Genomic DNA, 25300 nt, shown 5'->3' with positions numbered 1-25300 from the left:
CCTGTTGCTCAACCAGTTCTTTAACCACCTAGTTAGAACACCCTGCACACCATGTGACTTCACTTTCTCCATTAGTTTACCATGGGGAACCTTATCAAATGCCTTGCTAAAGTCCATGTATATGACATCTACAGCCCTTCCTTCATCTATCAACTTGGTCACTTCCTCGAGTAACTCAAGTTGGTAAGGCACAATCTCCCCCGCACAAAACCATGTTGCCAATCACTGATAAGCCCATTGTTTTCCAAATATAGACAGATTTGATCCCTCAGTACCTACTCCAGCAACTTTCCCACCACTAACGTCAGGCTCACTAGTCTGTAGTTACCCAGAATATCCCTACTACCTTTCATGTACAGGAGACGACATGAGCAAACCTCCAGTCCTCCGGCACCTCGCCTGTGTTTGAGGATGCCACAAAGATATCTGTCAGGGCCCCAGCTATTTCCTCTCTCCCTTCCCTCAGCAACCTGGGATAGATTCCATCTGGTCCTGGGGATTTGTCCACCTTAATAACCTCTAGTCTACCCAACACATCTTCCCTACTTATGTCAATGTGATCCAGAGTAATCGAACTTCTATCTCTAATCTCAACATTCTTCATGTCCCTCTCCTCAGTGAACACTGATGCAAAGTAATCATTCAGCATCTCAGCCATTTTCTCAGGTTCGAAACACAGCCTTCCTTCCTTATCCTTTCGTGGACCAACCTTTTCTCTGTTACCCGGTAGCTTCTTATATAAGAATAAAAGGTGTTCAATTTTTGTGAGAAGATTTGTAGCTCAGGTGCTTGTTGTTGTGGTTCTGTTCGCCGAACAGCCAGGGAATTCCTAGAGGCATGGCACTCATCCACAAATTCAATCATTCAGCACATCGACTCGGACCCAATATACCGACCACTGCTGCGGACAGCTGGAACTGACAACCGGAAGCGGCAGAGACAAACCACTATAAATGCCAGAGGAAACATCACAGAAGCGCTTCACAGGAGGCTCCCAAGCACTGAGGATGTCACCTAGACAGGGGACGAAACATCTGCAACACAAATTCCCAGCTCGGCGAACAGAACCACAACACTGGTAGTAATCCCGAGATCACTACCTTTGAGGTCCTCCTCTTTAACTTCTCTCCTCGCTCCCTGAATTCTGCTTTCAGGACCTCATCTTGTTTTTTACTTGTATCGTTGGTGCCTATATGCACCAAGACAACTGGCTGTTCACCCTCCCCTTTTAGAATGCTCTGCAGCCGATCAGTGACATCCCTGACCCGAGCACCTGGGAGGCAACATACCATCCGGGAGTCCTGTTTTCGGCCACAGAATCACCTATCTACTCCCCTCACAATAGAATCCCCTGTGACTATGGCCCTACGAGTCTTTTTCCTGCCCTTCTGAACAGTAGTGCCCGTCATGGTGCCATGATCTTGGCAACTGCTGCCCTCCCCTGGTGAGCCATCGCCCCCAACAGTATCCAAAACAATACACCTGTTCTGGAGGGAGATAACCGCACTGCCTTCCTACTCTTTTTCTGCCTTTTGGTCACCCGTTCACTGTTGCCCTCAGCAATTTTAACCTGCGGTATGACCAATTCACTAAACATGCTATCCACAACCTCTCAGCATTGTGGATGCTCCACAGTGAGTCCATCCACAGCTCCAGAGCCATCATGTGGTCAAACAAGAGCTGCAGCTGGACACACCTCTTGCAAGTGTAAGAGTCTTGAATGTTAGCCACGTTCCTGAGCTCCCACATCAGGCAAGAGGCATGAGCCACTGGTCTGGGGTCCCCTGCCATTGTAAGCCTTAGGCTTTTGTCCGATATGTCGATTTTCCTGCTCCTCGGATGCTGCCTGACCTGCTGTACTTTTCCAGCAACACTCTAATCTAAAATCTGGTTTCCAGCATCTGCAGTCCTCACTTCTGCTTAGCTTTATATCAACTAACTAAAACCAAACAATGCACTTAAATATATGAAAGAAAAGAAAGAGAAAAAAACAAAAGCCTTACCTTACAGAGTCTTTTCCTTCTGGTTGGGGCCGGGGGGATATGTGTGAGATACTACACGTGTAGTACCTTGGGTTCAGCCACTGCCCAAATATATACTAAGTCCTTACCGTCCTGGCACTCTCCTGGTCTCCACGTCACCTCCACTCTATCTCCCGCTGCTCCCGTTGGTCCTCACCTTCCAACCCACCAACCTCTGCATAAATTGCATCATTCACTGACATTTCCACCACCTACAAATGGACCCCACCACCAGGGATATATTTCCCTCCCCACCCCTATTCGCTTTCTGCAAAGACCGTTCCCTCCGTGACTATCTGGGTAGGTCCACACCCCCTAACAACCCACCCTCCCCTCCTGGCACCTTCCCACACCACCGCAAATTGCAAAATTGCAAAACCTGCGCCCACATCTCCCCCCCCACCTCCAAGGCCCAAAAGGAGCCTTCCACATCCATCAAAGTTTCACCTGCAATTCCACACGTCATTTATTGTATCCGCTGCTCCCGATGCAGTCTCCTCTGCGTTGGAGAGACTGGACGCCTTCTCGCAGAGCGCTTCAGAGAACAAGCCCACCGCCCCGTGGCTGAACATTTCAACTGCCCCTCTCTGCCGAGGACGTGCAGGTCCTGGGCCTCCTCCATCAGCACTCCCTTGCCATCTGATGCCTCTAGAAAGAATGCCTAACCTTCCACCTCGGGACCCGCCAACCCCAGGGCATCAATGCGGACTTCACCAGTTTCCTCATTTCCCCTCCCCCTCACCTTACCCCAGTTCCAACCTTCCAGCTCAACACCGCCCTCACTACTTGTCCCACCCGTTAACCTTCCTTCCCACCTATCTGCTCCACCCTCCTCTCTGACCTATCACCTTTACCCCCATCTCCATCCCCTATCGCACTCTCAGCTACCTTCCCCCCACTCCCTCCACTACCTCTCCCATTTATTCTCCCCTGAAGCTCCCAGCCTCATTCCTGATGAAGGGCTCCGGCCCGAAATGTTGATTTTCCTGCTCCTCCGATGCTACCTGACCTGCTGTGCTTTTCCAGCACCACACTGTCGACTCTGAACTCCAGCATCTGCAGACCTCACTGCCTCCAAGTTCTCTTCATACACCTGACTTGGAATACTATTATCATTTCTGCTGGGTGAAAATCCTGGAACTCCTTCCCTAATAGCATGGGGTGTCTGATACAAATAGGACTGCAAAGATCCAAGAAGAGGCTCACCACCATCTTCTCCAAGACAACTCAACAATAAACACTGGCAAAGCCAGTGACACCCATATCCCACAAACAAACAAAGGGAAAGCCAATATTTTCTAATTCTAACCGACAATGACCCTCAGAGTACGATACTCAGTTTTGCCATCCAACTTTTGATGTGGGACTTCGTCAAATGCTTTCTTGAAATTATTTGATTAATCCAGAAGTTATAAATCCATAATTGCTGTACAATGTTCTCTGAATTTCAACAGGTCTATCAATATAATTCTTGGGTGGGAGAATAGCTATAAAAATAAAGGATGGTGTATGTAATTTAAAAAGTTTATCTTGGTTTACAATTAAGCAATTAGGTTAAATATTAAATGGTACTGAATACAGAACTTCACTGATTGCATTTTCAATTTGTTATGCTTAAAAACAATCGAAGAAATATTAAAGTATTCCAAATACTGCAGCAAGCCACTCAGGTAAACTGCCCAATCTCCCGGATGTGCTGCTGTAGCCTGGGTTTAACAACAGGCAGGTCGTATTTAAAACCAAGTCCTTTCTACTTAAGTTAACACAAAATAGGTATTATCTGTACATGAAATGATGAGAATTGTGTGACCACACTGAACATGTGATAGAGAAATCAAGTCAACAACCAATCTCTCGACCCCCATTTGTATTCTTGACTATAAAACAACATCGATTCAGTATTAGCAATGAATGATTGGTAGAGGCAGAGTCACTGGTATTTAGGTAATCCAATATTATGTGGAACTCCTTCGCAGAATTAATTATACAGAAATTACAAACAGATCATCCTCTATTAGCCACTCCTATAAACGCTGAAACATCAACCAAATGCTGAGGTAATACAAACTTGTCAGTGACAAATATATACAAGCATATCCAAAATCCAGAAGGAAGATACTGCAACTCTGACCTTGGCGCCAATATTAATGAAGATTTATACTGGTAACTGGGTTACCTGCACCCATTCCCATCGCTGCACAGTAATGTTAGCAAGGCTTCAGTCATTTTCCTAAGCACTAATTATTTAGTACCTTGTGCATCAAAGAATTCATCATCAGAGCTGTCATCAGAGTCTCGAGCAATACTTTGCATTCGCCAGTCTGCTATATTGTGACGTGAAGGGCTGGCTGAGAAACAAAGAAACATTTGTCAGAGGACAGCATCAATATAAGGATTGCTGTACAGTCAGCAACTGCTGAAAAAAAAATTCTAAATAATGTAACGTTGTAAGCCAAGTCACTTGTAAAATTATATTACAAACATTTGCGGGTTTGATGGAAAAATGCGACTATTATTCTATACATTTAAATCCTAAGATAAGTATTATAGTTGTTCAGTTACATTAAGCATAAATGAAGAATAGTTAGATTGTTCAGTTTATGATAGTAACCCACGTTTAGTTCCTCATAAATTGTTAGTATGGTGAAAGATTTATGGCATTATGTACTAAAGCAAAGGTCACAGATGCTCCTGCACATAAACAAGCAATTTTATTTGGTACCTTGCTGTTATAATTAGTTCATTTGCTGTAACGGCTGTTGCATGTTTAGTTTAACAAGTTTGGATGTGTAATTTGAATACCCAGATGTATTGCAAGTATTTTAGAAAGCTGATCTTGCTGCTTGGGTGGCTCGAGATTATGTGCTGGTTCAGGTATCCATGAGTTTCCTGTCGAATCGAGATATTTGGATAATGTGTTGATTATCCAAATATCGCGTGCTAGATGAAAATATACAGTATTCTGTTGTTGTGGTAACGATCAGCTAGAAGAAAATGGTGCCGCCCTTGTAATCACACCCAGTGTAGCTGGAAAACAGTCAGATATCAAACAGGAGAACTGACTCACTCACAAGAAAAGTCCCCTAAGAAGCTATTCCCCTGTGTCCCAAATACATTGTCCATATAAGTTTAGGACTGATTCAGAAGTTCACAGAAACAAATAGGCCAATAGCTCTATACAGTTGGCAAAAAAAAAATCAAACTTGAACCACATTACCTTTTTTTATTGCTTACCTTTCTAAAATGAGCTCCAGGGTTAATGGCACTTTTCCTGTTTTTTCTACAGTATACAAGTTATAAAATAATTCAATCAAAAAAGATCTAAAAGATGACATCAAATCTTAAAGGAAAGAATGCTCAACTCTCATTCAGAAAGTCAAGAGTTCAGTTCCTGCAACTTTTAGGCTCTTGAATGTAAATTTCTTTCACCACTTGAATTCCAACAGTTTTCCATCAGATGACAAGGCAGCAGGGAGTGGCAATAAACAGTCTGTTGTGGCTCTCGTAATGGAAGAATTATAATACTTGGTGAGGACAAATATAGGTCCCTTGCAGTCAGAAACAGGGGAATTTATAATGGGGAACAAAGAGATGGCTGACCAACGAAATACCTTTGCTGATTTTGTGTTCACAAAGTAGGATACAAATCACATACCAGCAATGTTGCGGGACATAGGGTTTAGTGACAGGGAGGAACTGATGGAAATCCATTTTGTAGGAAAATGGTGTTGAGGAAATTGATAGGATCGAAGGCAACTAAATCCTCAGGCTCTGATAACTTACATCCCAGAGACCTTAAGGAATTGCCCTCTGAAATAACGATTGTAGTGACAGTGTAAGGACCCAGCTATTGTTAGTGATTTAAATGTTAATGATTTAAATGAGGCAAAAAAGTGTAATACCACAACAACCAAAGAGGATTGATGAGTGCAATGTGGTACATGTGATCTATTGGACTTCAGTAAGGTGAATTTTCCTGCTCCTCGGATGCTGCCTGAACTGCTGTGCTTTTCCAGCACCACTCTAATCCAGACTTCAGTAAGGTATTCGACAAGGTTCACAAGGTTAGATCTCATGGAATACAGGGAGAACTAGCCATATGGATACACAACTGGCTCAAAGGCAGAAGACAGAGGGTGGTGATGGAGGGTTGTTTTTCAGAATGGAGGCCTGTGACCAGTGGAGTGCCACAAGGATCAGTGTGGGTACTCTATTTTTTGTCATTTACATAAATGATTTGGATGCGAGCATAAGAGGTACAAAGTTAGTAAGTTTACAGATGACACCAAAATTGGAGGTGCAGTGGACAGCGAAGAAGGTTACCTCAGATTATAACAGGATCTTGATCAGATGGGCCAATGGGCTGAGGAGTGGCAGATGGAGTTTAAATCAGTTAAATGTGAGGTGCTGCAATTTCGGGAAAGCAAATCTTAGCAGGACTTATACACTTAATGGTAAAGTCCAAGTGAGTATTGCTGAACAAAGACACCCTGGAGTGCAGGTTCATAGCTCTTTGAAAGTAGAGTCGCAGGTAGATTGGATAGTGAAGAAGGCATTTGGTATGCATTCCTTTATAGGTCAGAGTACTGAGTGCAAGAGTTGGGAGATCATGTTGCAGCTCTACAGGACATTGGTTAGGCCACTGTTGGAATATTGCACGCAATTCTGGTCTCCAGAAGAACGTTGTGAAACTTGAAAGGGTTCAGAAAAGATTTACAAGGATGTTGCCAGGGTTGGAGGATTTGAGCTATAGGGAGAGGTTGACTAGGCTGTTTTCTCTGGAGCATTGGAGGTTGAGGGTGACCTTATAGAGCTTTATAAAACCATGAGGGGCACGATTAAGATGAATCGACAAAGTCTTTTTCCTGGGGTGGGGTAGTCCAGAACTAGAGGGAATAGGTTTAGGGTGAGAGGGGAAAAATATAAGAGAGACCTAAGGGGCAGCTTTTTCATGCAGAGGGTGGTACGTGTAGGGAGTGAGCTGCCAGAGGAAGTGTTGAGCCTAGTACAAGTGCAACATTTAAAAAGGCATCTTGGAAGGGTATATGGATAAGAAGGGTTTGAAGGGATATGGGCCGGGTGCTGGCAAGTGGGACTAGATTTGGTTGAGATATCTGGCCGGCATGGACGAGTTGGACCGAAGGGTCTATTTCTGTGCTGTACATCTCTATGACTCTATTTGCAGATTCACAAAGGTGAATGGGTGGGATAGTGAACTGTGAGGAGGATGCAGTGAAGCTTGAATGTGATTTGGGCTAGCTGACTGAATAGGCAAATGCATAGCAGATGTGGCTTAATATGTGGATAAATATGAGACTACCTACTTTGATAGCAAAAACAGGAGGCAAATTAATACGTGAATATAAATTGAGAAAGGAAAATTAACATGAGACTTGGGTGTCCCGAGACACCAATCACTGAAGACAAGCACGCAGGTGCGGCAGGCAAATAGTATAATGGTCTTCATAGTGACAGGATGCAAGTACAGGAGCAAAGATCTCTTGTTGTAATTGTTTAGGACATTGTGAAAACAAACCTGGAATACAGTGTGCAGTTTTGGTTTCTTTATTTGAGGAAGGATGTTCTTGTTCTAGGGAGTGCAGCAAAGGTTTATTAGACTCAGTCCTGGGATGGCAGCACTGACATGTGAGGAGAGATTGAATCGATTAGGATTATATTCACTAGACTTCAGAAGAATGATGGGCAATCTATAAAAACCTATAAAATTCTAACAGGACTCAACAGCATAGAAGCAAGAGGATTCCTGAAGGCAGAGAGAATCTAGAGCTAGGGGGTCACAGTCTAAGGAATTTGAATTTAATAAAAATCTGGCATTAGGGTTCCATAATGACCATGTTTCTAGAGTTGATTGTTGGAAAACCCATCTGATTTACTCATGTCCTAAAGAGATGGAAACTGCCACAGATCGGCATCTTGGCTCAGTGGGTTGCAGTACTGCCTCACAGCGCCAGGCACCCCGGTTCGATTCCCGTCTCGGGTGACACACTGTGTGGAGTTTGCACATTTGCCCCATGTCTGTGTGGGTTTCCTCCCAGTCCAAAGATGTGCAGGTTATGTGAATTGGCCCTGCTAAATTACCCATAGTGTTCAGGGATGTGTAGGTCACGTGCATTAGTGAGGGGTAAATGTAGGGGAATGGGTCTGGGTGGGTTACTCTTCAGAGGTTTGGTGTAGACTTGTTGGGCTGAATGGACTGTTTCCGCACTGTAGGGATTCTATAATTCTTACCTGGTCTGACCTATATGTGACTCCAGAGCCACAGCACCATTTCTTAACTGTTTTCTGGACAATTAGGGAAGGGAAATAAATGCTGGCCAAGCCAGCGATGTTCTCGTCCCGTGAATGAATAAAATAAAAAATGTGTAGAATTCAAATTTTGCCATTTGCCATGGCAAGATTCAAATCCAGGTTCCCAGAACATTACTTGTGTCTCTGATTTGACAGTTTAGCAATAATACCACAAGGCCATTGCCACCTCATCAAAGCTTATACTCAAACCAAGCTAAGGAAGAAGCTGAGAAACACACATAGAGACTAGGTATAAGGCTCAATATATCTATCCAGCAATCAATAAGCCTCACAAAATGCTGGACCAGGCCTGGACAGCAGAATACACTTCAGAGGCAGTCATAGGCAAACTCTACAGCATTCAGATTAGACTCCATGTCGAGTTATGGATCCAAATGAATTCTACTTTTCCAGCTTTTGAGATGGGATAGTTGATGGTGTAAAGATGTACAAGCTGGTTGAGACAATAATTACTCTGAATGAAGTGCAAGACTAACACCTCTGGACTGAATTTCAAATTGTGGGGTAAAAGGCAAATTTAGGACTGGACGTCAGAAAGTTTTCTTTGATTAATAATCAATAAATCTGAAGGTCTCCCAAGGAACATATGATAGTAAACTACTCATTTTGTAAACTGATGACCAACAGGGTACATTCAAAGGTTTAAGGTTGCTAATTTTTGGTGGGCACATTACTGGAGAGTCAACCAGGTAGAATTTGTCCACTGTTTGCAGATATTAGTGTATTTATCTTGTCTCAATATTTTAGCAGCTCTGGGAGTAATGGAACATAATTATAGCACGGTACACAAAATGCACAATTTTTCAACTAGATGCTGCACTTAAAAGGAAATATTTTGTGAAATCCTGTTGTGCAAACAATGAAGGTGTGTGCCAGAATCTGCCAAGGACAAAATCAATTGAGAATGTCACAGTGGCAATAAGTGAGTGAAGATAAGAACATAGTATCAATTATAGACTATTTAGCCTCTCAAGTCCATTCCAATTTTCATTTCAATCATGGGAACAGGAGTAGGCCATTCAGCCCTTTGAGCCTGTTTCACCATTCAATTAGATTACCCCGATTTGTGGTCTAACTTCATATACCTGCCCTTGGCCCAAATCCCTTACTACCTTTTTAAACAAAAAGTATTTACCTCAGATTTAAAATTAGCACCAGATCCAGCATTCACTGTTAGTGGAAGAGAGTTCCAACTACTTACTGCCTTTGTGTATAGGAATGCTTCCTAACATCTTGCTATTCTGTAGCTCAATGTGTAAATTGTCTACCAATCTAGTGTTTAGGCAATAAATGTTTCAATCTGTTGGTTACAGTAAACATCTTAAAATATCAAACCTTGTCATGTCATTCATTTCATTAGCAACTTTTTTTTAACAAGTTATTAGTCCCCAAGGAGATTGTAACACAACTTCAGTCTTGAAGTGATATACAGTATTTCAGAATGGTGAGTGGCTTGGAGAGGAACTTGCAGGCAGTGATGTTCCCATGTATCTGCTGCCCATGTGCTTCTAGATGATAGAGATCGCGGGTTTGGAATAAGCTGTTGAAAAAGCTGTGGCAAGATACAGAGTGTAGCAGCAGCACCAACAGAATTCAATTTAAAATGGAGCTTGCAACCCCTTCCCTGCTATTTGGTTAAACTGAATCCAGAGATACAAGCCACGATGGACAGTTCGATCCACATGCAGGCCTCACCTACATTTGTCCTTCACAAAAAACATGTTTTTTTTGGCTGCTTCTGGCCTGGACTTTGCTGCTGATTCCGTAATGTATGCTTTTACCATCTTTCAACTAATATCCTCTTTGCTGGTTTCACATCCTCCAAGCTATTCCCAATCCTGACTTGGAAATATATTGCTATTCCTTCAGCATTGCTGTGTCAAAATCCTGGAATTTTCTCCCCAAGGCCATTGTGGTCAGCACATGGACTGCAGCGGTTCAAGAAGGCAGCTCACCACTACCTTCTCAAGGCCAACTTGGGGTGGGCGTTACATGCTGGCCGAGCCAAAGATGCCTACATCTTATGAACAAATATATTTGAAAACACTCTGATTCATCGTCAAGCAGTAACAAGCAGTAACACAGCATCACAGAGGTGGCTTTGGTTGTCAGTGTGGGAAAATGGAAACCTGGGGACTGGAGAGGCACGTTTGCAAACAGTAACAATTTTAAGGGAAATGGTATATTTGACTGTTTTGCTGCAGTACAATAGTCTAATTCACCCAACACAATTTCCAGGAAATGATAATCGTTAACTTAAATTTTTGAAGGAGAGGGGAATAATTTGAATAAAAAACCAGAAGAATTGCAATGCTGTAAATCAGAAACAAAAACAGAAAAAAGCTCAGCAAGTCTGACAGGATCTGTGAAGAGAAATCAGAGTTGAAGTTTCAAGGTCTGGTGACCCTTCCTCAGACCTGAAACATTAACTCTGATTTCTCCTCGCAGATGCTACCAGACCTGCTGAGCTATTCCAACAATTTCTATTTCTGTTTCTGGAATAAGTTATAAATTCATTTGAGTAAAGACAGGAGGAACCTCAAGTGGTCCATAAACACTGGCATGACTGCATTGACCAAATGATCTGTTTCTGTACCATACATGGAGAAAGTGAGGACTGCAGATGCTGGAGATCAGAGTTAAGAGTGTAGTGCTGGAAAAGCACAGCAAGTCAGGCAGCATCTGAGGAGCAGGAGAGTCAACATTTTTTGCCCTCATTTCTGATGAAGGGCTTATGCCCAAAATGTCGAGTCTCCTGCTCCTCGGAAGCTGCCTGACCTGCTGTGCTTTTCCAGCACCAGACTCTCGACTGTGTGTCATATATGCTATGCAATCCTAACTTAGAATGTATCTATTTGGTGATAGGCACCAGGAGATAGGCAAAAGTATTTCAAACCACTCAGTGTGCATGTAGATGCAGCTCACAACAGAGAAAGATATAGTTCAAATAATCAGCTCTTTCAAAGTGAAGCTAATTCGTTCCACTTCCCAATTGCATCCACATAGCCATGCAAAATGTTCCTGACAAATACCTATCCAATTCTGTCAACTAAATCTGCTTTCTTCATCTTTTTAGGCAGCACATTCCAGATCACAACAGAATGCAGAAAAATAAATTCTTCTTATCTTCTACCTGCTGTAGGGGGGGATTGATAGATGAAGCAATAGATATGATTTGGGGCTGGATTAAATTTTTTTCCTTGAAAATTGCTTGTGTCAAGCATTGCAAATTCCCATTCACTATGAGGTGCCATGTTACTGATCAGGACAATAGTCAAAAAAAGGATCTGAGAATATTTTGATCAATTTCATCAGTTTGCCTGCATCTTTTAAATCTGCTTTACTTGCTCTGTGTTTATTTCATATTAGATATTTTCAGATATATTTAATTGTTAGTCATTGAAAATTTAACATCTGTTTCTTCTGCTGTCAAGTCATTTATAGCCTACATTTTGATTTGTGATTTGTCATGGTTTAAAACAACATGAGCCAATTGTGTGAAGTCTGATGTGAAAGTCAGTTGTAGAAAATTGCAATTCCAAATGTGATAGAGAAACCATTGCATTAGATACACAACATTATAAAGACAGGCATTATCGTCTGACTGGCAGTTAGCTCAAAGCAATCATGAATCATCAACAACAACCTGCAATTACGTAACTCCTTTAACAGTAAAACAGCCAGTTTTAAGGAGTGTCTCAAGGGTGCAGAGAGAACTGGAGAGCTGAAAAACAGCACCAGGATAGATTTTCAAATCCTGACGCATTCTGCAATAGCTTTTCAACATTCTGGCAAGAAACTAAGAGTGCACAAGTCAGATTAAATTTTAGATCAAGTGAATAGGGCGTAGGAGGTTGAGGGAGTTATCTTATAGAATCACAGAATCACTACAGTGTGGAAGCAGGCGATTTAGCCCATCAAATCCACACTGAACCTCCGAAGACCATCCCACCCAGACCAACCATCCCACCCAATCCTTGTAATCCTGCTTTTCCCATCAACCTGGATGCATCCCTGGACACTATTGGCAATTTAGTATGGCCAATCCACCTAACCTGCACATCTCTGGACTAGGGGAAGAAACCGGAGGAAATCCATGCACACACGGGGAGAAATGTGGAAATTTCACACAGACAGTCACCCAAGGCTGGAATCGAACCCAGGCCCCTGGAATTATGAGGTAGCAGTAGTAACCACTGAACTATTGTGCCCAGAGAGCTTTATAAAATAATGAAGGGCACAGATGAGGTGAATAGCAAACGTCTTCTCCCCAGGATAGGGGAATTCAAAACTAAAGAGCATAATTTTAAGGTGAGAGGAGAAAGATTTAAAAACTACCTGAGGAGCAACATTTTCAGAGGGCAGTTTGTATTTGGAATGAACTGTTAGAGGAAATGGTAGATGCAAGGACATTTACAACATTTTAAATATATTTAGTCGGGTATGTGATTAGGACAGGTGTCGAAAGATATGGGTCAATCACAGGCAATTCGGGGTATTTAGTTTCTGAAATCTGGTCAGCATGGACGAGTTGGACAGAAGGGTTTGATTTTGTGCTGGATGACTTTATCATTCTACTTGCTGGATACAATGAAGTCCAAGATCCATTCTGATTTAAACAATGAAAAATAAGAAAGAAAGTAAGAAACTTCAGTGAACAAAATTCGTTATATGCTTCAGTATCAATCCTGCAATGAGCCTCTTTAAATATTCAGTAGATGTGGTTTTTAATTATATTGCTGGAAAAGCGCAGCAGGTCAGGCAGCATCCAAGGAGAAGGAGAATCGACGTTTCGGGAATGAGGAGGGTGTGCCAAACAGGCTAAGATAAAAGGTAGGGAGGAGGGACTTGGGGGAAGGGCGTTGGGAATGCGATAGGTGGAAGGAGGTTAAGGTGAGGGTGATAGGCTGGAGAGGGGGTGGGGGCGGAGAGGTCGGGAAGAAGATTGCAGGTCAAGAAGGTGGTGCTGAGTCTGAGGGTTGGGACTGAGATAAGGTGGGGAGAGGGGAAATGAGAAAGCTGGAGAAATCTGCATTTATCCCTTGTGGTTGGAAGGTTCCTAGGCGGAAGATGAGGCGATCTTCCTCCAGGCGTCGTGTTGCCATGGTATGGCGATGGAGGCCAAGGACCTGCATGTCCTTGGCGGAATGGGAGGGAGAGTTAAAGTGTTCAGCCACAGAGCGGTTGGGTTGGTTGGTGCGGGTTTCCCAGAGGTGTTCTCTGAAATGTTCCGCAAGTAGGCGGCCTGTCTCCCAAATGTAGAGGAGGCCACATCGGGTGCAGCAAATGATGTCTGTGGAAGTGCAGGTGAATTTCTAATGGATATTGAAGGATCCCTTGGGGCCTTGGATGGAAGTGAGGGGGGAGGTGTGGGCGCAAGTTTTGCATTTCTTGTGGTTGCAGGGGAAGGTGCCGAGAGTGGAGGTTGGGTTGGTGAGGGGTGTGGACCTGACGAGGGAGTCGCGGAGGGAGTGGTCTTTCTAGAACGCTGATAGGGGAGGGGAGGGAAATATATCCTTGGTGGTGGGGTCCGTTTGGCGGAAATGACAAAGGATGATATGATGTATCTGGAGGTTGGTGGGGTGGTAGGTGAGGACCAATGGGGTTCTGTCCTGGTGGCAATTGAAGGGGCGGGGCTCAAGGACGGAGGAGCGGGAAGTGGAGGAGATGCGGTGGAGGGCATCATCGACCACATCGGAAGGGAAATTGCGGTCTTTGAAGAAGGAGGCCATCTGGGTTGTTCGGTATTGGAATTGGTCCTTCTGGGAGCAGATGCGGCGAAGGCAAAGGAATTGGGAATATGGGATGGCGTTTTTACAGGGGGCAGGGTGGGAAGAGTTGTAATCTAGGTAGCTGTGGGAGTCAGTCGGTTTACAATAAACGTCCGTGTTGAGTTTCATTTCTTTCATGTGTAAATCACAAAACCTTTTTTTAAAAGTTGCATTCTCAGGTTAGCTGTTAACAATGGTGATAGCTAGACAATATGTTGAAGGTGTTAGCCCCCTGTGTTCTCTGTCTATCACTGTATTCTAACAGATGAAAGGCTTAACAGACAATCAGTGTTTCAATGTATAATTTCAGTTACATCATACTGTAAATTTTTGCTATAAATTCTGTGTTACGATTGAGCCCCCCACAATCACCTGATGAAGGAGCATCGCTCCGAAAGCTAGTGTGCTTCCAATTAAACCTGTTGGACTATAACCTGGTGTTGTGTGATTTTTAATTTTGTGCACCCCAGTCCAACACCGGTATCTCCAAATCATGGTAAATATAGTATTACACATTGGTAAGTATACAGTGCATGGAAAGTTACAGTTTAATTTTCCCAATAAATGGCAAGTTTAATTTAATACGGATAATTTTCCCAATACATGGCAAGTTTATTTTAGTACGGATAATTTTCCCAATAAATGGCAAGTTTATTTTAGTACAGATAATTTTCCCAAGTTTGTTTTATTACGGACTCAAAGCAGAGCACAGCGAGATGGGGAGGGAGTGATTTGGTTTTCCTTCACTGTTACAGTTCTTGACTGAGCAGCCCTGTCCATTTCAGAAGGCATAAGGAGCCAGTTTGAATGACAAGGTTTATTCACGCAGCAAAAAGACGTCAGCACCACATTTCTAATAGTTTCTATAAATAAACTGCATTGCAAGTAACAGATGGCGTCAATATCACAAATCTACTTGGAGCCTTTCAGCAACGGTGTATCTCACGCTGACTGAAATCATTCCGGGATATTGGCAATCACAGCTCAATGCAGAGTGAAGGATCCATTTATCTTCAGAATATACTGAATTTGATTATACAGGTTGTGATATAGGTTGCTTATAGTGCATATTTCAATTATTAAAGATTAAAATTGAAGGAAAATATTTACATTTCTGTAAGGCCTGCTTTTCTGTGATTAGAAGCAGAATTGCTCATATCCTGATACCTCGTTTTATGCTAGCTCTGGTTAAGGCAGTTATGTAACAAACACAGGGAATGACAACAACAAACAAAACCTTTGAAAAAAAAATGCTGTCTAAAGAGAATACATCTACTGCAGATTGTTTTGTCCAAATTTAAGGTTTTTGAAATGCAAAATGAATGTAAATGGAGCATCAGAATACTGCGCCAAAAAGTGTTTGATAATTTGCTACATCAACTGCTACCACACCAAATAAAGTTAAAAATCACACATCAGGTTATACTCCAGCAGCCATCAACAGGACAACCATTACAGCAAATCCAAAGCCTCCAGAAAGAGTTCAGAAAAGCCTATGCTCGACTCTCCTGCTGCTCGAATGCTGCCTGACCGGCTGTGCTTTTCCAGCACCACACTTTTTGACTCTGATCTCCAGTATCTGCAGTCCTCACTTTCTCCCTTATTTCAAAGTATAACCTGGTGTTGTGTGATTTTTAACTTTGTCCACCCAGTCCAACACCAGCACCTCCACATCACGCACACCAAATAAAGCCACATAGTGTATGGAAGAGATAGGAAATTGGTTAGCTAACAGAAAGCAGGGAATAGACATAAATGGATAATTTGAGGTGGCAAGGTGTAACCAGTGGAGTGCCACAGGGATGACTGCTATGGCCTCAATTATTTATAATTAATACAAATGATTTTGATGTAAGGACTAAATGTACAGTTACTAAATTTGGTGATGACACAAAGATAGAAGAATAAGTCGTGAAGAGGACAATAGGGAGTTGCAAAGGTATACACATACTGTAGGTTAAGTGAGTAAGTAAAAATTTGGCAAATGTGGGAAAACGTGCAGTCTTCCACTTTGCCACAAAGGACAGAAAGATAGTATATTATCTAAATGTAGTATAGAATGACCCAAGTGTCCGAGCAGATGAATCTCACAACATTGTATGCAGGTGCAGAAAATGATTAGGAAGGCAAATGGAATAATATTGTTTATTGCAAGTGGAATGTGAAAAGTGGGGAAGTTTTGTTATAGCTGAAAATGTGTTGCTGGAAAAGCGCAGCAGGTCAGGCAGCATCCAGGGAACAGGAGAATCGACGTTTCGGGCATAAGCCCTTCTTCAGGAATCAGCCCAAAACGTCGATTCTCCTGTTCCCGGGATGCTGCCTGACCTGCTGCGCTTTTCCAGCAACACATTTTCAGCTCTGATCTCCAGCATCTGCAGTCCTCACTTTCTCCTCAAAGTTTTGTTATAGTTGTACAGGGCATTGATGAGATCACATCTGGAGTATTACAAACATACTTTGTCTCCCTCTGTGACATAATCATATTAGAGTCAGTTCAGAGAGGGATCACTCCACTGATTCCTGGAATGAAGAGTTTATCTAGTAAGGAAAGATTGAACAGATTGGACCTACATCCATTAGAGTTGTGAAAAACGAGAGGTGATTTTAGATTAGATTAGATTAGATTAGATTAGATTAGATTACTTACAGTGTGGAAACAGGCCCTTCGGCCCAACAAGTCCACACCGACCCGCCGAAGCGTAACCCACCCATACCCCTACATTTACCCCTTTTACCTAACACTACGGGCAATTTAGCATGGCCAATTCACCTGACGTGCACATCTTTGGAGTGTGGGAGGAAACCGGAGCACCCGGAGGAAACCCACGCAGACACGGGGAGAATGTGCAAACTCCACACAGTCAGTCGCCTGAGGCGGGAATCGAACCCGGGTCTCTGGCGCTGCGAGGCAGCAGTGCTAACCACTGTGCCACCGTGCCGCCCACTAATGTTCCTCTGAAGCACAGAAGCTCCTGAGGGAACCTGAGAGGTTGTTTTCCCTGATGAGAGAGTCTAGAACCTGGGGACAGAGTTTAAAAAAACAGGAGTCTTTAATTTAAGACAGGGAAGAGGAGATTCTTTTTTCGTGAAGAGGAACATTAGTCTCTGGAAACCTCTTGCCCTGAGAACAGTGGAGGCTGACTTTGAACATTTTTAAGACTGAGTTAGACAGATTCTTAACTAGCAAGAATATCAGGATAGGCAGGAAACAATCAAATCAGCCATGATCTCAGCAAACAGTGGAGTAGGCTTTATGGGCTGACTCCCACGCCTAACTTGCTTGGGCCCAGGTGTCTGGCACAGAGCCTGTCCCTGTTGCACAGTAGGGTAGCAGGGAAAGGAGGAGAGTGTTAGTCATTGGGGACTCAATAGTTAGAGGCTCAGATAGAAAGTTTGTTGGGAACGAACGAGACTCACGGTTGGTGTGTTGTCTCGCAGGTGCCAGTGTCTGTGATGTCTCGGATCATAACTTTGGGATCCTGAAGGGAGAGAGTGACCAGCCTCAAGTCATGGTCCATATAGGTACCAATGACATAGGTAGAAAGAGGGATAGGGATGTAAGGCAGGATTTCAGGGAGCTAGGGTGGACGCTGAGAGCTAGAACAAACAGAGTTGTTACCTCTGGCTTGTTTCCCGTGTCACATGATATGCCATGTGTTAGCGAGGCAAAGAATAGGGAGAGATATCAGCTGAACATGTGTCTGCAAGGATGGTGCAGGAAGGAGGGTTTCAGGTTCTTGGATAATTGGGGCTCCTTCTGGGGAAGGTGGGACCTCTACAAACAGGACGGTCCTCACTTGAACCAAAGGGGCACTAATATCCTGGGTGGGAAACTTTCTGGTGCTAATCAGGGGAATGGGAACTGGAATTGTAGTTGAAGTGCAAAGGGGAATGAGAGGAGGGAGGACAGGGACAGGATTTCAAGTTCACAGGAATGTGCTGGCAGACAACAAGCTAGTTTGAAGTGTGTCTATTTCAATGCCAGATATATCCAAAATAAGGTAGGTGAGCTTGCAGCATGAATAGGTACCCGGGACTTCAATGTTGTGGCCATTTCGGAGACATGGATAAAGCAGGGTGAGGAATGGATGTTGCAGGTTCCAGGGTATAGATATTTCATTCAGAACAAGCAAGGTGGTAAAAGAAAGGGAGGTGTGGCCTTGTTAGTCAAGGATAGTATAACAGTGGCTGAAAGAACTTTTGACGAGGACTCGTCTACTGAAGTAGTGTGGGCTGAGGTTAGAAACAGGTGAGGAGAGGTCACACTGCATGGAGTTTTTTATAGGCCTCCAGGGAAGTGGAAGAGAGGATTGGCAAAATTATTCTGGACAGGAGTGAAATGAACAGGGTAGTCATTATGGGGGACTTTAACTTCCCCAACATTGACTGGAAATGCTAGAACTCTAGTACGTTAAATGGATCAGTTTTTGTCCAATGTGTTTCCTGACACAGTATGTTGAAGGGCGGACAAGAGAGGAGGGCACACTGGATCTGGCGCTGGGTAATGAACCAGGCCAGGTGTTTGATTTAGTTGTAGGTGAGCACTTTGGAGAGAGTGACCATAATTCAGTTACGTTTAGCTTAGCGATGGAAAGGGATAGGTACATGCCACAGGTCAAGAGTTACCGATGGGGCAAGGGCAATTATAATGCGATTAGGCAAGAATTAGGATGCATAGAATGGGTAGCAAAATGCAGGGGATGCAGACAATGGAAATATGGAGGTGGTTTAAGGAACAGATATTGCATGTCTTTGATAGGTATGTCCTTGTCAGGCAGGGAGGAAGTGATAAGTTAAGGGAACCGTGGTTTACTACAGAAATTGCATCTCTTGTTAAGCGGAAGAAGGAGGCTTATGTGTTTATGAGGCAAGATGGTACAGATGAGGTGATGGAGAGTTACAGATCAGCTAGGAAGGATTTAAAGAGAGAGTTAAGAGCAAAGAAAGAACACGAGCAGTCTTTAGCAAATAGAATAAAGGAAAACTCTAAAGCTTTCCATAGGTACGTGAGGAATAAAAGGATGACTAAGATAGGAATAGGGCCAGTCAAAGACAGAAGTGGGAAGTTGAAGGTGGACCCTGTGGAGATCAGAGAGATGCTAAACAAACATTTCTCATCGGTTTTCATTCAGGAAAAGGAGAACATTGTAGAGGAGAAGAACGAGGTACGAGATATTAGACTAGAAAGGATCGAAGTTAGTTACGAACAGGTGTTATCAATTCTAGAAGGAGTGAAAGTAGACAAGTCCCCTGGGCCAGATGGGATTTATCAGAGGATTCTCTGGCAAGCTAGGGAGGAGATAGCAGAGCCTTTGGCTTTGATATTTGAGTCATCGTTGTCTACAGGTTTAGTACCAGAGGACTGGAGGATTGCAAATGTTGTGCCCTTGTTCAAGAAGGGCAGTAGAGATCACCCAGGTAATTATAGACCAGTGAGCCTTACTTCTGTTGTAGGAAAGGATTATAAGAGATGAGATTTATAATCATCTAGCAAGCAACAACTTGATTGCAGATAGTCAACATGGTTTCATCAAGGGCAGGTTGTGTCTCACAAACCTCATTGAGTTTTTTGAGAAGGTGACCAAGCATGTGGATGAGGGTAGGGCAGTTGACGTGGTGTACATTGACTTCAGTAAAGCCTTTGATAAGGTTCCACATGGTAGGCTGTTGAAGAAAATGCAGAGGCATGGAATTGAGGGTGATTTAGCTGTTTGGATTAGAAACTGGCTTTCTGAAAGAAGGCAGCGAGTGGTGGTTGATGGAAAATATTCAGCCAGGAATCCAGTTACTAGTGGTATTCCACAAGGATCTGTTTTTGGGACCACTGCTGTTTGTCATTTATATAAATGACTTAGACGCAGGCATAGATGGATGGATTAGTAAATTTGCAAACGACACTAAAGTTGGTGGAGTAGTGGACAGTTTAGATGAATGTTACAGGTTGCGGGGGACTTAGATAAATTGCAGAATTGGGCTGAGAGGTGGTAAATGGAGTTCAATGCAGCTAAATGTGAGGTGATGCACTTTGTGAAGAATAACAGGAAGGCAGAGTACTGGGTCAATGGAAAGATTCTAGGTAGTGTGGATCTGCAGAGGAATCCTGGAGTCCATGTACATAGATCCCTGAAAGTTGCCACCCAGGTTGATAGTGTTGTTAAGAAGGCATACAGTGTGTTAGGTTTCATTTGTAGAGGGTTTGAGTTCCGGAGTCGCAATATCATGCTGCAACTGTACAAAATGTTAGTGCAGCCACACTTGGAATATTGTACAGTTCTGGTCGCCATATTTCGGGAAGGATGTGGAAACATTGGAAAAGGTGCAGAGAAGATTTACCAGGATGTTGCCTGGTCTGGAGGGAAGGTCTTATGAGGAAAGGCTGAGAGACTTGGGTCTGTTCTCATTGCAAAGAAGGCGGCTAAGAGGGGATTTGATAGAGACAAAGAAGATGATCAGAGGATTAGATAGGGTAGACAGTGAAAGTCTTTTTCCTATGATGATGACGTCAGCGTGTACGAGGGGCATAACTACAAATTGAGGGGTGATAGATTTAAGACAGATGTCAGAGGCAGGTTCTTTACGGAATGCACTATCTGCCACTGTAGTTAACTCAGCCACATTAGGGAGATTTAAACAATCCTTGGATAAGCACGTGGATGATGATGCGATAGTGTAGAGGGACGAGTTGAGAATAGTTCACGGGTCGGCACAACATCGAGGGCCAAAGGGCATGTTCTGTGCTGTATTGTTCTATGTTCTATGTCCTAATTCTCTCTCTCTTTCTCACACCCATACACACACACATATAATTGCTGTAAGGTCTCACTTTTAAAGAGACCTCTGCAAGAAAAGCACTTCTTTCAAAATTCACATTGGTGACATGAATGAACGTGACATGACTGGTTCTGATTTGGATGCGACTAAGGAATGTAACTGTTCCAAACCAGATGTAGGTGGACTTTCCAGGGTGTGCACTGTCTTGGATACCCGCCTAAGAGTTCTCTTACTCAATTTAGGTCCAGTGGAACTCATTTGCAGTTATGCACACTGGCAGCAATTGCAATGTCTTGCCGGCCCGGATACTAAAACAAAGTTAACTGTTTGGTCGAGGCTTGGCTTTGGGGATTTGCTGTGGGCTGACCTAGAGTCTCTCTGTTGAGGACATATCCTGAATGAGGCTATGCAGTTATCTTCAAATGGTGTTCCCTAAGGTGAAAGTGAGGACTGCAGATGCTGGAGATTAGTGTGGTGCTGGAAAAGCATAGCAGGTCAGGCAGCATTCGAGGAGCAGGAAAATCAATGTTTCAGGCAAAAGCCCTTCATCAGGTGTTCCCTAAGCTCAGTTGGACTGGTGAGGGTGTCCACTTCAATTAGAATACCCTGTAGCACCTGAATGAATCCAGTTGGGCTTCAGCTAGTAGGTGCTTTTGCATGGTCACATCATTAATTCCATACATCAAATGGTTTCTCAGCATCTCATGAAGGGTTAAACCAAAGTCACATGTCTCTGCCAGTCATCTTAACCTTGTCAAAAATCCCGATATGGAATCCCTGGTTTTCAAATTGCCCGAGTAAAACCAATGGCCTCTCAGAATCAGAGGAGGTTTGGGGTTGTAATACTCCTTAACTACATCAGTCAACTCTTGAAAGGTTTTAGTATCTAGTGCCTCAGGGAAAGTTAGGCTCCAAATAACTGAAAAAGCTGTGGGTCCATAAGATGTCAGGAGAATTAGTTATTGCTTGTTATTTGCTCGGAAAAAAAAACATTCTTTCCTTGGTCTTCGGAGGGTTGGTGTAGACTCACTGGGTCGAGTGGCCTCTTCCTGCACTGTAGGGATTCTATAAATCTATATATGTGGATGACCATTCAGGAATGCTCCATGTTCAGTCATTCCAAACAAACACTACCTAAGGAGAAGTACATGGGAAGGAAAATGGAGCACCATTACCGATGGATCAAGAATAACAGCACTGAACTTCAGACAAACTAATAAAAGTAAAGACTCAGCATCATTAGTATTTGAGAATGTATACTGAATTAATTCAATTAAAAAACTCATAATTGGAAAATGAATGAATAATTGAAAAAGATATTTACAAAAATTCCAGCATTCTGAATTTTGTACTTCTCACTGATGCAAAGACGAAGACGTTTTAGATGCACCTGAAATAATTTGGACAATGCCTGTAATGCCCTCTCCTCAAGGCCAAACTTTGGCTCTTTCTGTTACACACTGGGTATGACACAATAATCCAATGTCACATGCCTCAGCAAATTCAGCTTTTCTGTCCCTAGAACAAAGAATATTACAACACAGTACAGGCCCTTCGGCTCTTGATATTGCGCTGACCTGTGAAACCAATCTGAAGCCCATCTAACCTACACTATTCCATTTTCATCCATACATCTATCCAACAACCATTTAAATGCCCTTTCAAACTTCCAAACTGCCCCATCCAGCTGGCCCTACAACAAGGTGTTCAGCTCCACAGAAGTAGGCATAAGCTGAAAGACACTAACTGGTAAGCGCCTCTGATGAAGTGATGTAATGTATCAGAAAATCAGGTCAAAAAGATCAATGGAAACCCACTTTATGGAATATTTGTTTAGCAAATGAATGTATTTGCACAATAAAAGGTGTGAAGTGAAAAGAAAATACATGTCATTGTTGGGAATCTAATTTAATGATTGAAGTTTGGCTTCTGGAGCTGAATCAATATAAATTAGTTTGTAATCAGTGAACTCATCCCCAAATAAAAATGAGATATATCACTTGGGACTGGATGATAGAGCCACTTGAGGGTTTAAACTAGCTGGATTATGTCCTCTTTGCCTGTTCAGTATTCCATTCATATTTCAAGCTTGAAATTATACAATTAAATAAATATTAAAACTCATTTTGACAGGTAGATAAAAGTCTATCCAAATAAAACTCTACAGAAAAATTGAGGTAAGGGGGGGCAGAGCGGCATGAACAAAAAAGGTCAAAGTCTCATTCTCTGCAGCTATCCAATAATCTCTGATGGAGCCTTATATGAGGATTTTTTATAGAAGTAGGAGAGGTTTGGCTGTGATACCCCACGTGATTAAACATTGTGCAACTCGCACACGAAGAATGCCACTTCACTGAGGTGCTCAAGGAGCTGTCATGTCACTATTCCAGTGAATAATCAATACTTTTAAGATGGAAGGAGATGGGACAGCATTGGAGAAAGGTTATAAAATAAAAACAAGGTGACTAAGAAAAAAAGTCAGGCTTGTAGGAAACCATTCATATCTGAAAAATGTGTTGCTGGAAAAGCGCAGCAGGTCAGGCAGCATCCAAGGAGCAGGAGAATCGACTTCAGGAAGTCCTGAAGAAGGGCTTATGACCGAAACGTCGATTCTCCTGCTCCTTGGATGCTGCCTGAGCTGCTGCGCTTTTCCAGCAACACATTTTTCAGCTCTGATCTCCAGCATCTGCAGTCCTCACTTTCTCCTAACCATTCATGTCTGCCTGGAATAGTCAATGAAGTCCTTGTGATGAGAAGTGTAGTCACTATTGTAACATAGGGAACAAGATAATCTACTTGTGCACAGCAAGCTCCCATACAAGACAATGTGTTAAACAATGCTGGATTGAGAGATAAAAATTCACCTTAACTATTTTGCATATAAGATGGAAAGTCATAAAGCAGGGAAAAAGTGAATTTTTAATGGAAAGGAAGACTTGAGAAATTTGTAAGCATGAGCTCCCAGATCTTACCTCCTCTTTTTGATGAACGTGATGATTTGGATGATGTCGACCACTGTTTGGTTAGTGATTTTTCTGTTAACGAGCCACTGTACTCCTTCACGGTGACATTTTCAGGTGCTGGTTTGATTATGGAATTGTTGATGTCTAGATCTCTTTCATTGGAGGATTGAATTGGACCAGTTTGCTCGGCTTCACTGTCGTTTAAGTTGAACTGAGTCATGAATTCGGCCATCTTCAGAGCCAGCATGAGTTGTGTTTCACGCTCTAGTCGCCGGATATCCTCCATGGTCAGGCCATACCATTCATCCTGCCAACACCATGCTTGGCGGTGAGCCCTCAGCATGACCTTTCTTAAACCTGCAATACACCAATAATTTTAAGCAAATCAGATACTTGCATCTAAATGAGTTTGAAGGAATTGAAGCTATAACACAAAGGAAAGATTTGATTAAACAATACAAGGTGGTACAAACAAACATACGTTAATTTCCTGGTGGTCATTGTCCATTAAGCAAGGGCTTACAGCCAAGGCACTTAACGACATTCATTTCATGTACAGGGGAGAAGCAAGGTCCTTTGGTATTCAGGTGCTTGCAAGATCAGAGATAATTGGTCCTCTGCGACAAAGTTGGCTCCTGAAATGTCATGATTTCAACGATGGTTGGGTCTGGTGTAGATGGCTGCGCAGGCATTATTGACCATGAGCTCGGTCAGGACTGATAGACTTGCGTTAAGCTATACATTTCTTTTCTTTTATTCTTAAAACTATTCAATATAGCACTGGATCATAGAGACAGTGAAAAACCTTTTCACATATTTTACTGTTTTTCTAACTGTGACAAGAAAATCATAAATCATTAACACATGCACATGCAACAGATGGTGAAGACGACCAATGACATATTGGCCTTCATAAGCATGTAGTTCAAATACAAGATCAGGAATGTCTTGTTGCAATTATATAGGGTATTGGGGAGACTATGCCTGAAGTACTGCATTCAGTTTTGGTCTCCTTATCTTAGGAAGGATGTTCTGGCTCTGGGGGCAGTGCAGCAAAGGTTTACCAGAGTGATTCCTGGGATGGCAGTACTGACATGTGAAGACAGACAGGGTTCATCAGGACTATATTCACTGGAGCTTAGGAAATGAGGTAGGGGAGAGCTCATAGAAACCTTTAAATCCTAACAGGACAAGACCAAGTAAATGCAGGAAGGATACTTCTGATGACTGGGGAGTCAAGAACCAGGATTACAGTCTAAAGGATACAGGGTTGACCATTTAGGACAGAATTGAGGAAACTTTTCTTCACTGAGAGTGGTGAGTTGTTGAATTTTGTCACAGGAAGTGGTTAAAGCCAAAAAACTTTTAAGAGGGAGTTAGATATGGGCTCTTGGAACTAAAGGGACCAAACGGTGTGGAGAGAAAGTGGGAACAAGAGACTGAG

The 25300-nt window shown here is 42.9% G+C and overlaps 1 protein-coding gene across 11 annotated transcripts in view; it reads right to left on the bottom strand.

Annotated features, from left to right (window-relative positions):
• pitpnm2 (phosphatidylinositol transfer protein, membrane-associated 2) overlaps positions 1-25300 on the bottom strand; it is a 489130-nt gene that overhangs the window by 112260 nt on the left and 351570 nt on the right. For all 11 annotated transcript variants that reach the window (XM_087999844.1, XM_087999841.1, XM_087999838.1 and 8 more), the window contains 2 exons: positions 23866-24213; positions 4274-4369 (listed from right to left, as the gene is read on the bottom strand). In XM_087999844.1, the coding sequence (XP_087855970.1) occupies positions 4274-4369; positions 23866-24213 (444 nt within the window). The remainder of the gene's footprint in view (positions 1-4273; positions 4370-23865; positions 24214-25300) is intronic.

The sequence above is a fragment of the Chiloscyllium plagiosum genome, unplaced genomic scaffold, assembly GCF_037043375.1.
Source record: "Chiloscyllium plagiosum isolate Xiang-an unplaced genomic scaffold, Cpla_swu_hap1 HiC_scaffold_24, whole genome shotgun sequence".
Taxonomy (NCBI): Eukaryota; Metazoa; Chordata; class Chondrichthyes; order Orectolobiformes; family Hemiscylliidae; genus Chiloscyllium; species Chiloscyllium plagiosum.
The sequence above is the reverse complement of the archived record's forward strand: the minus strand, read 5'-3'. Positions and strand labels throughout refer to the sequence as shown.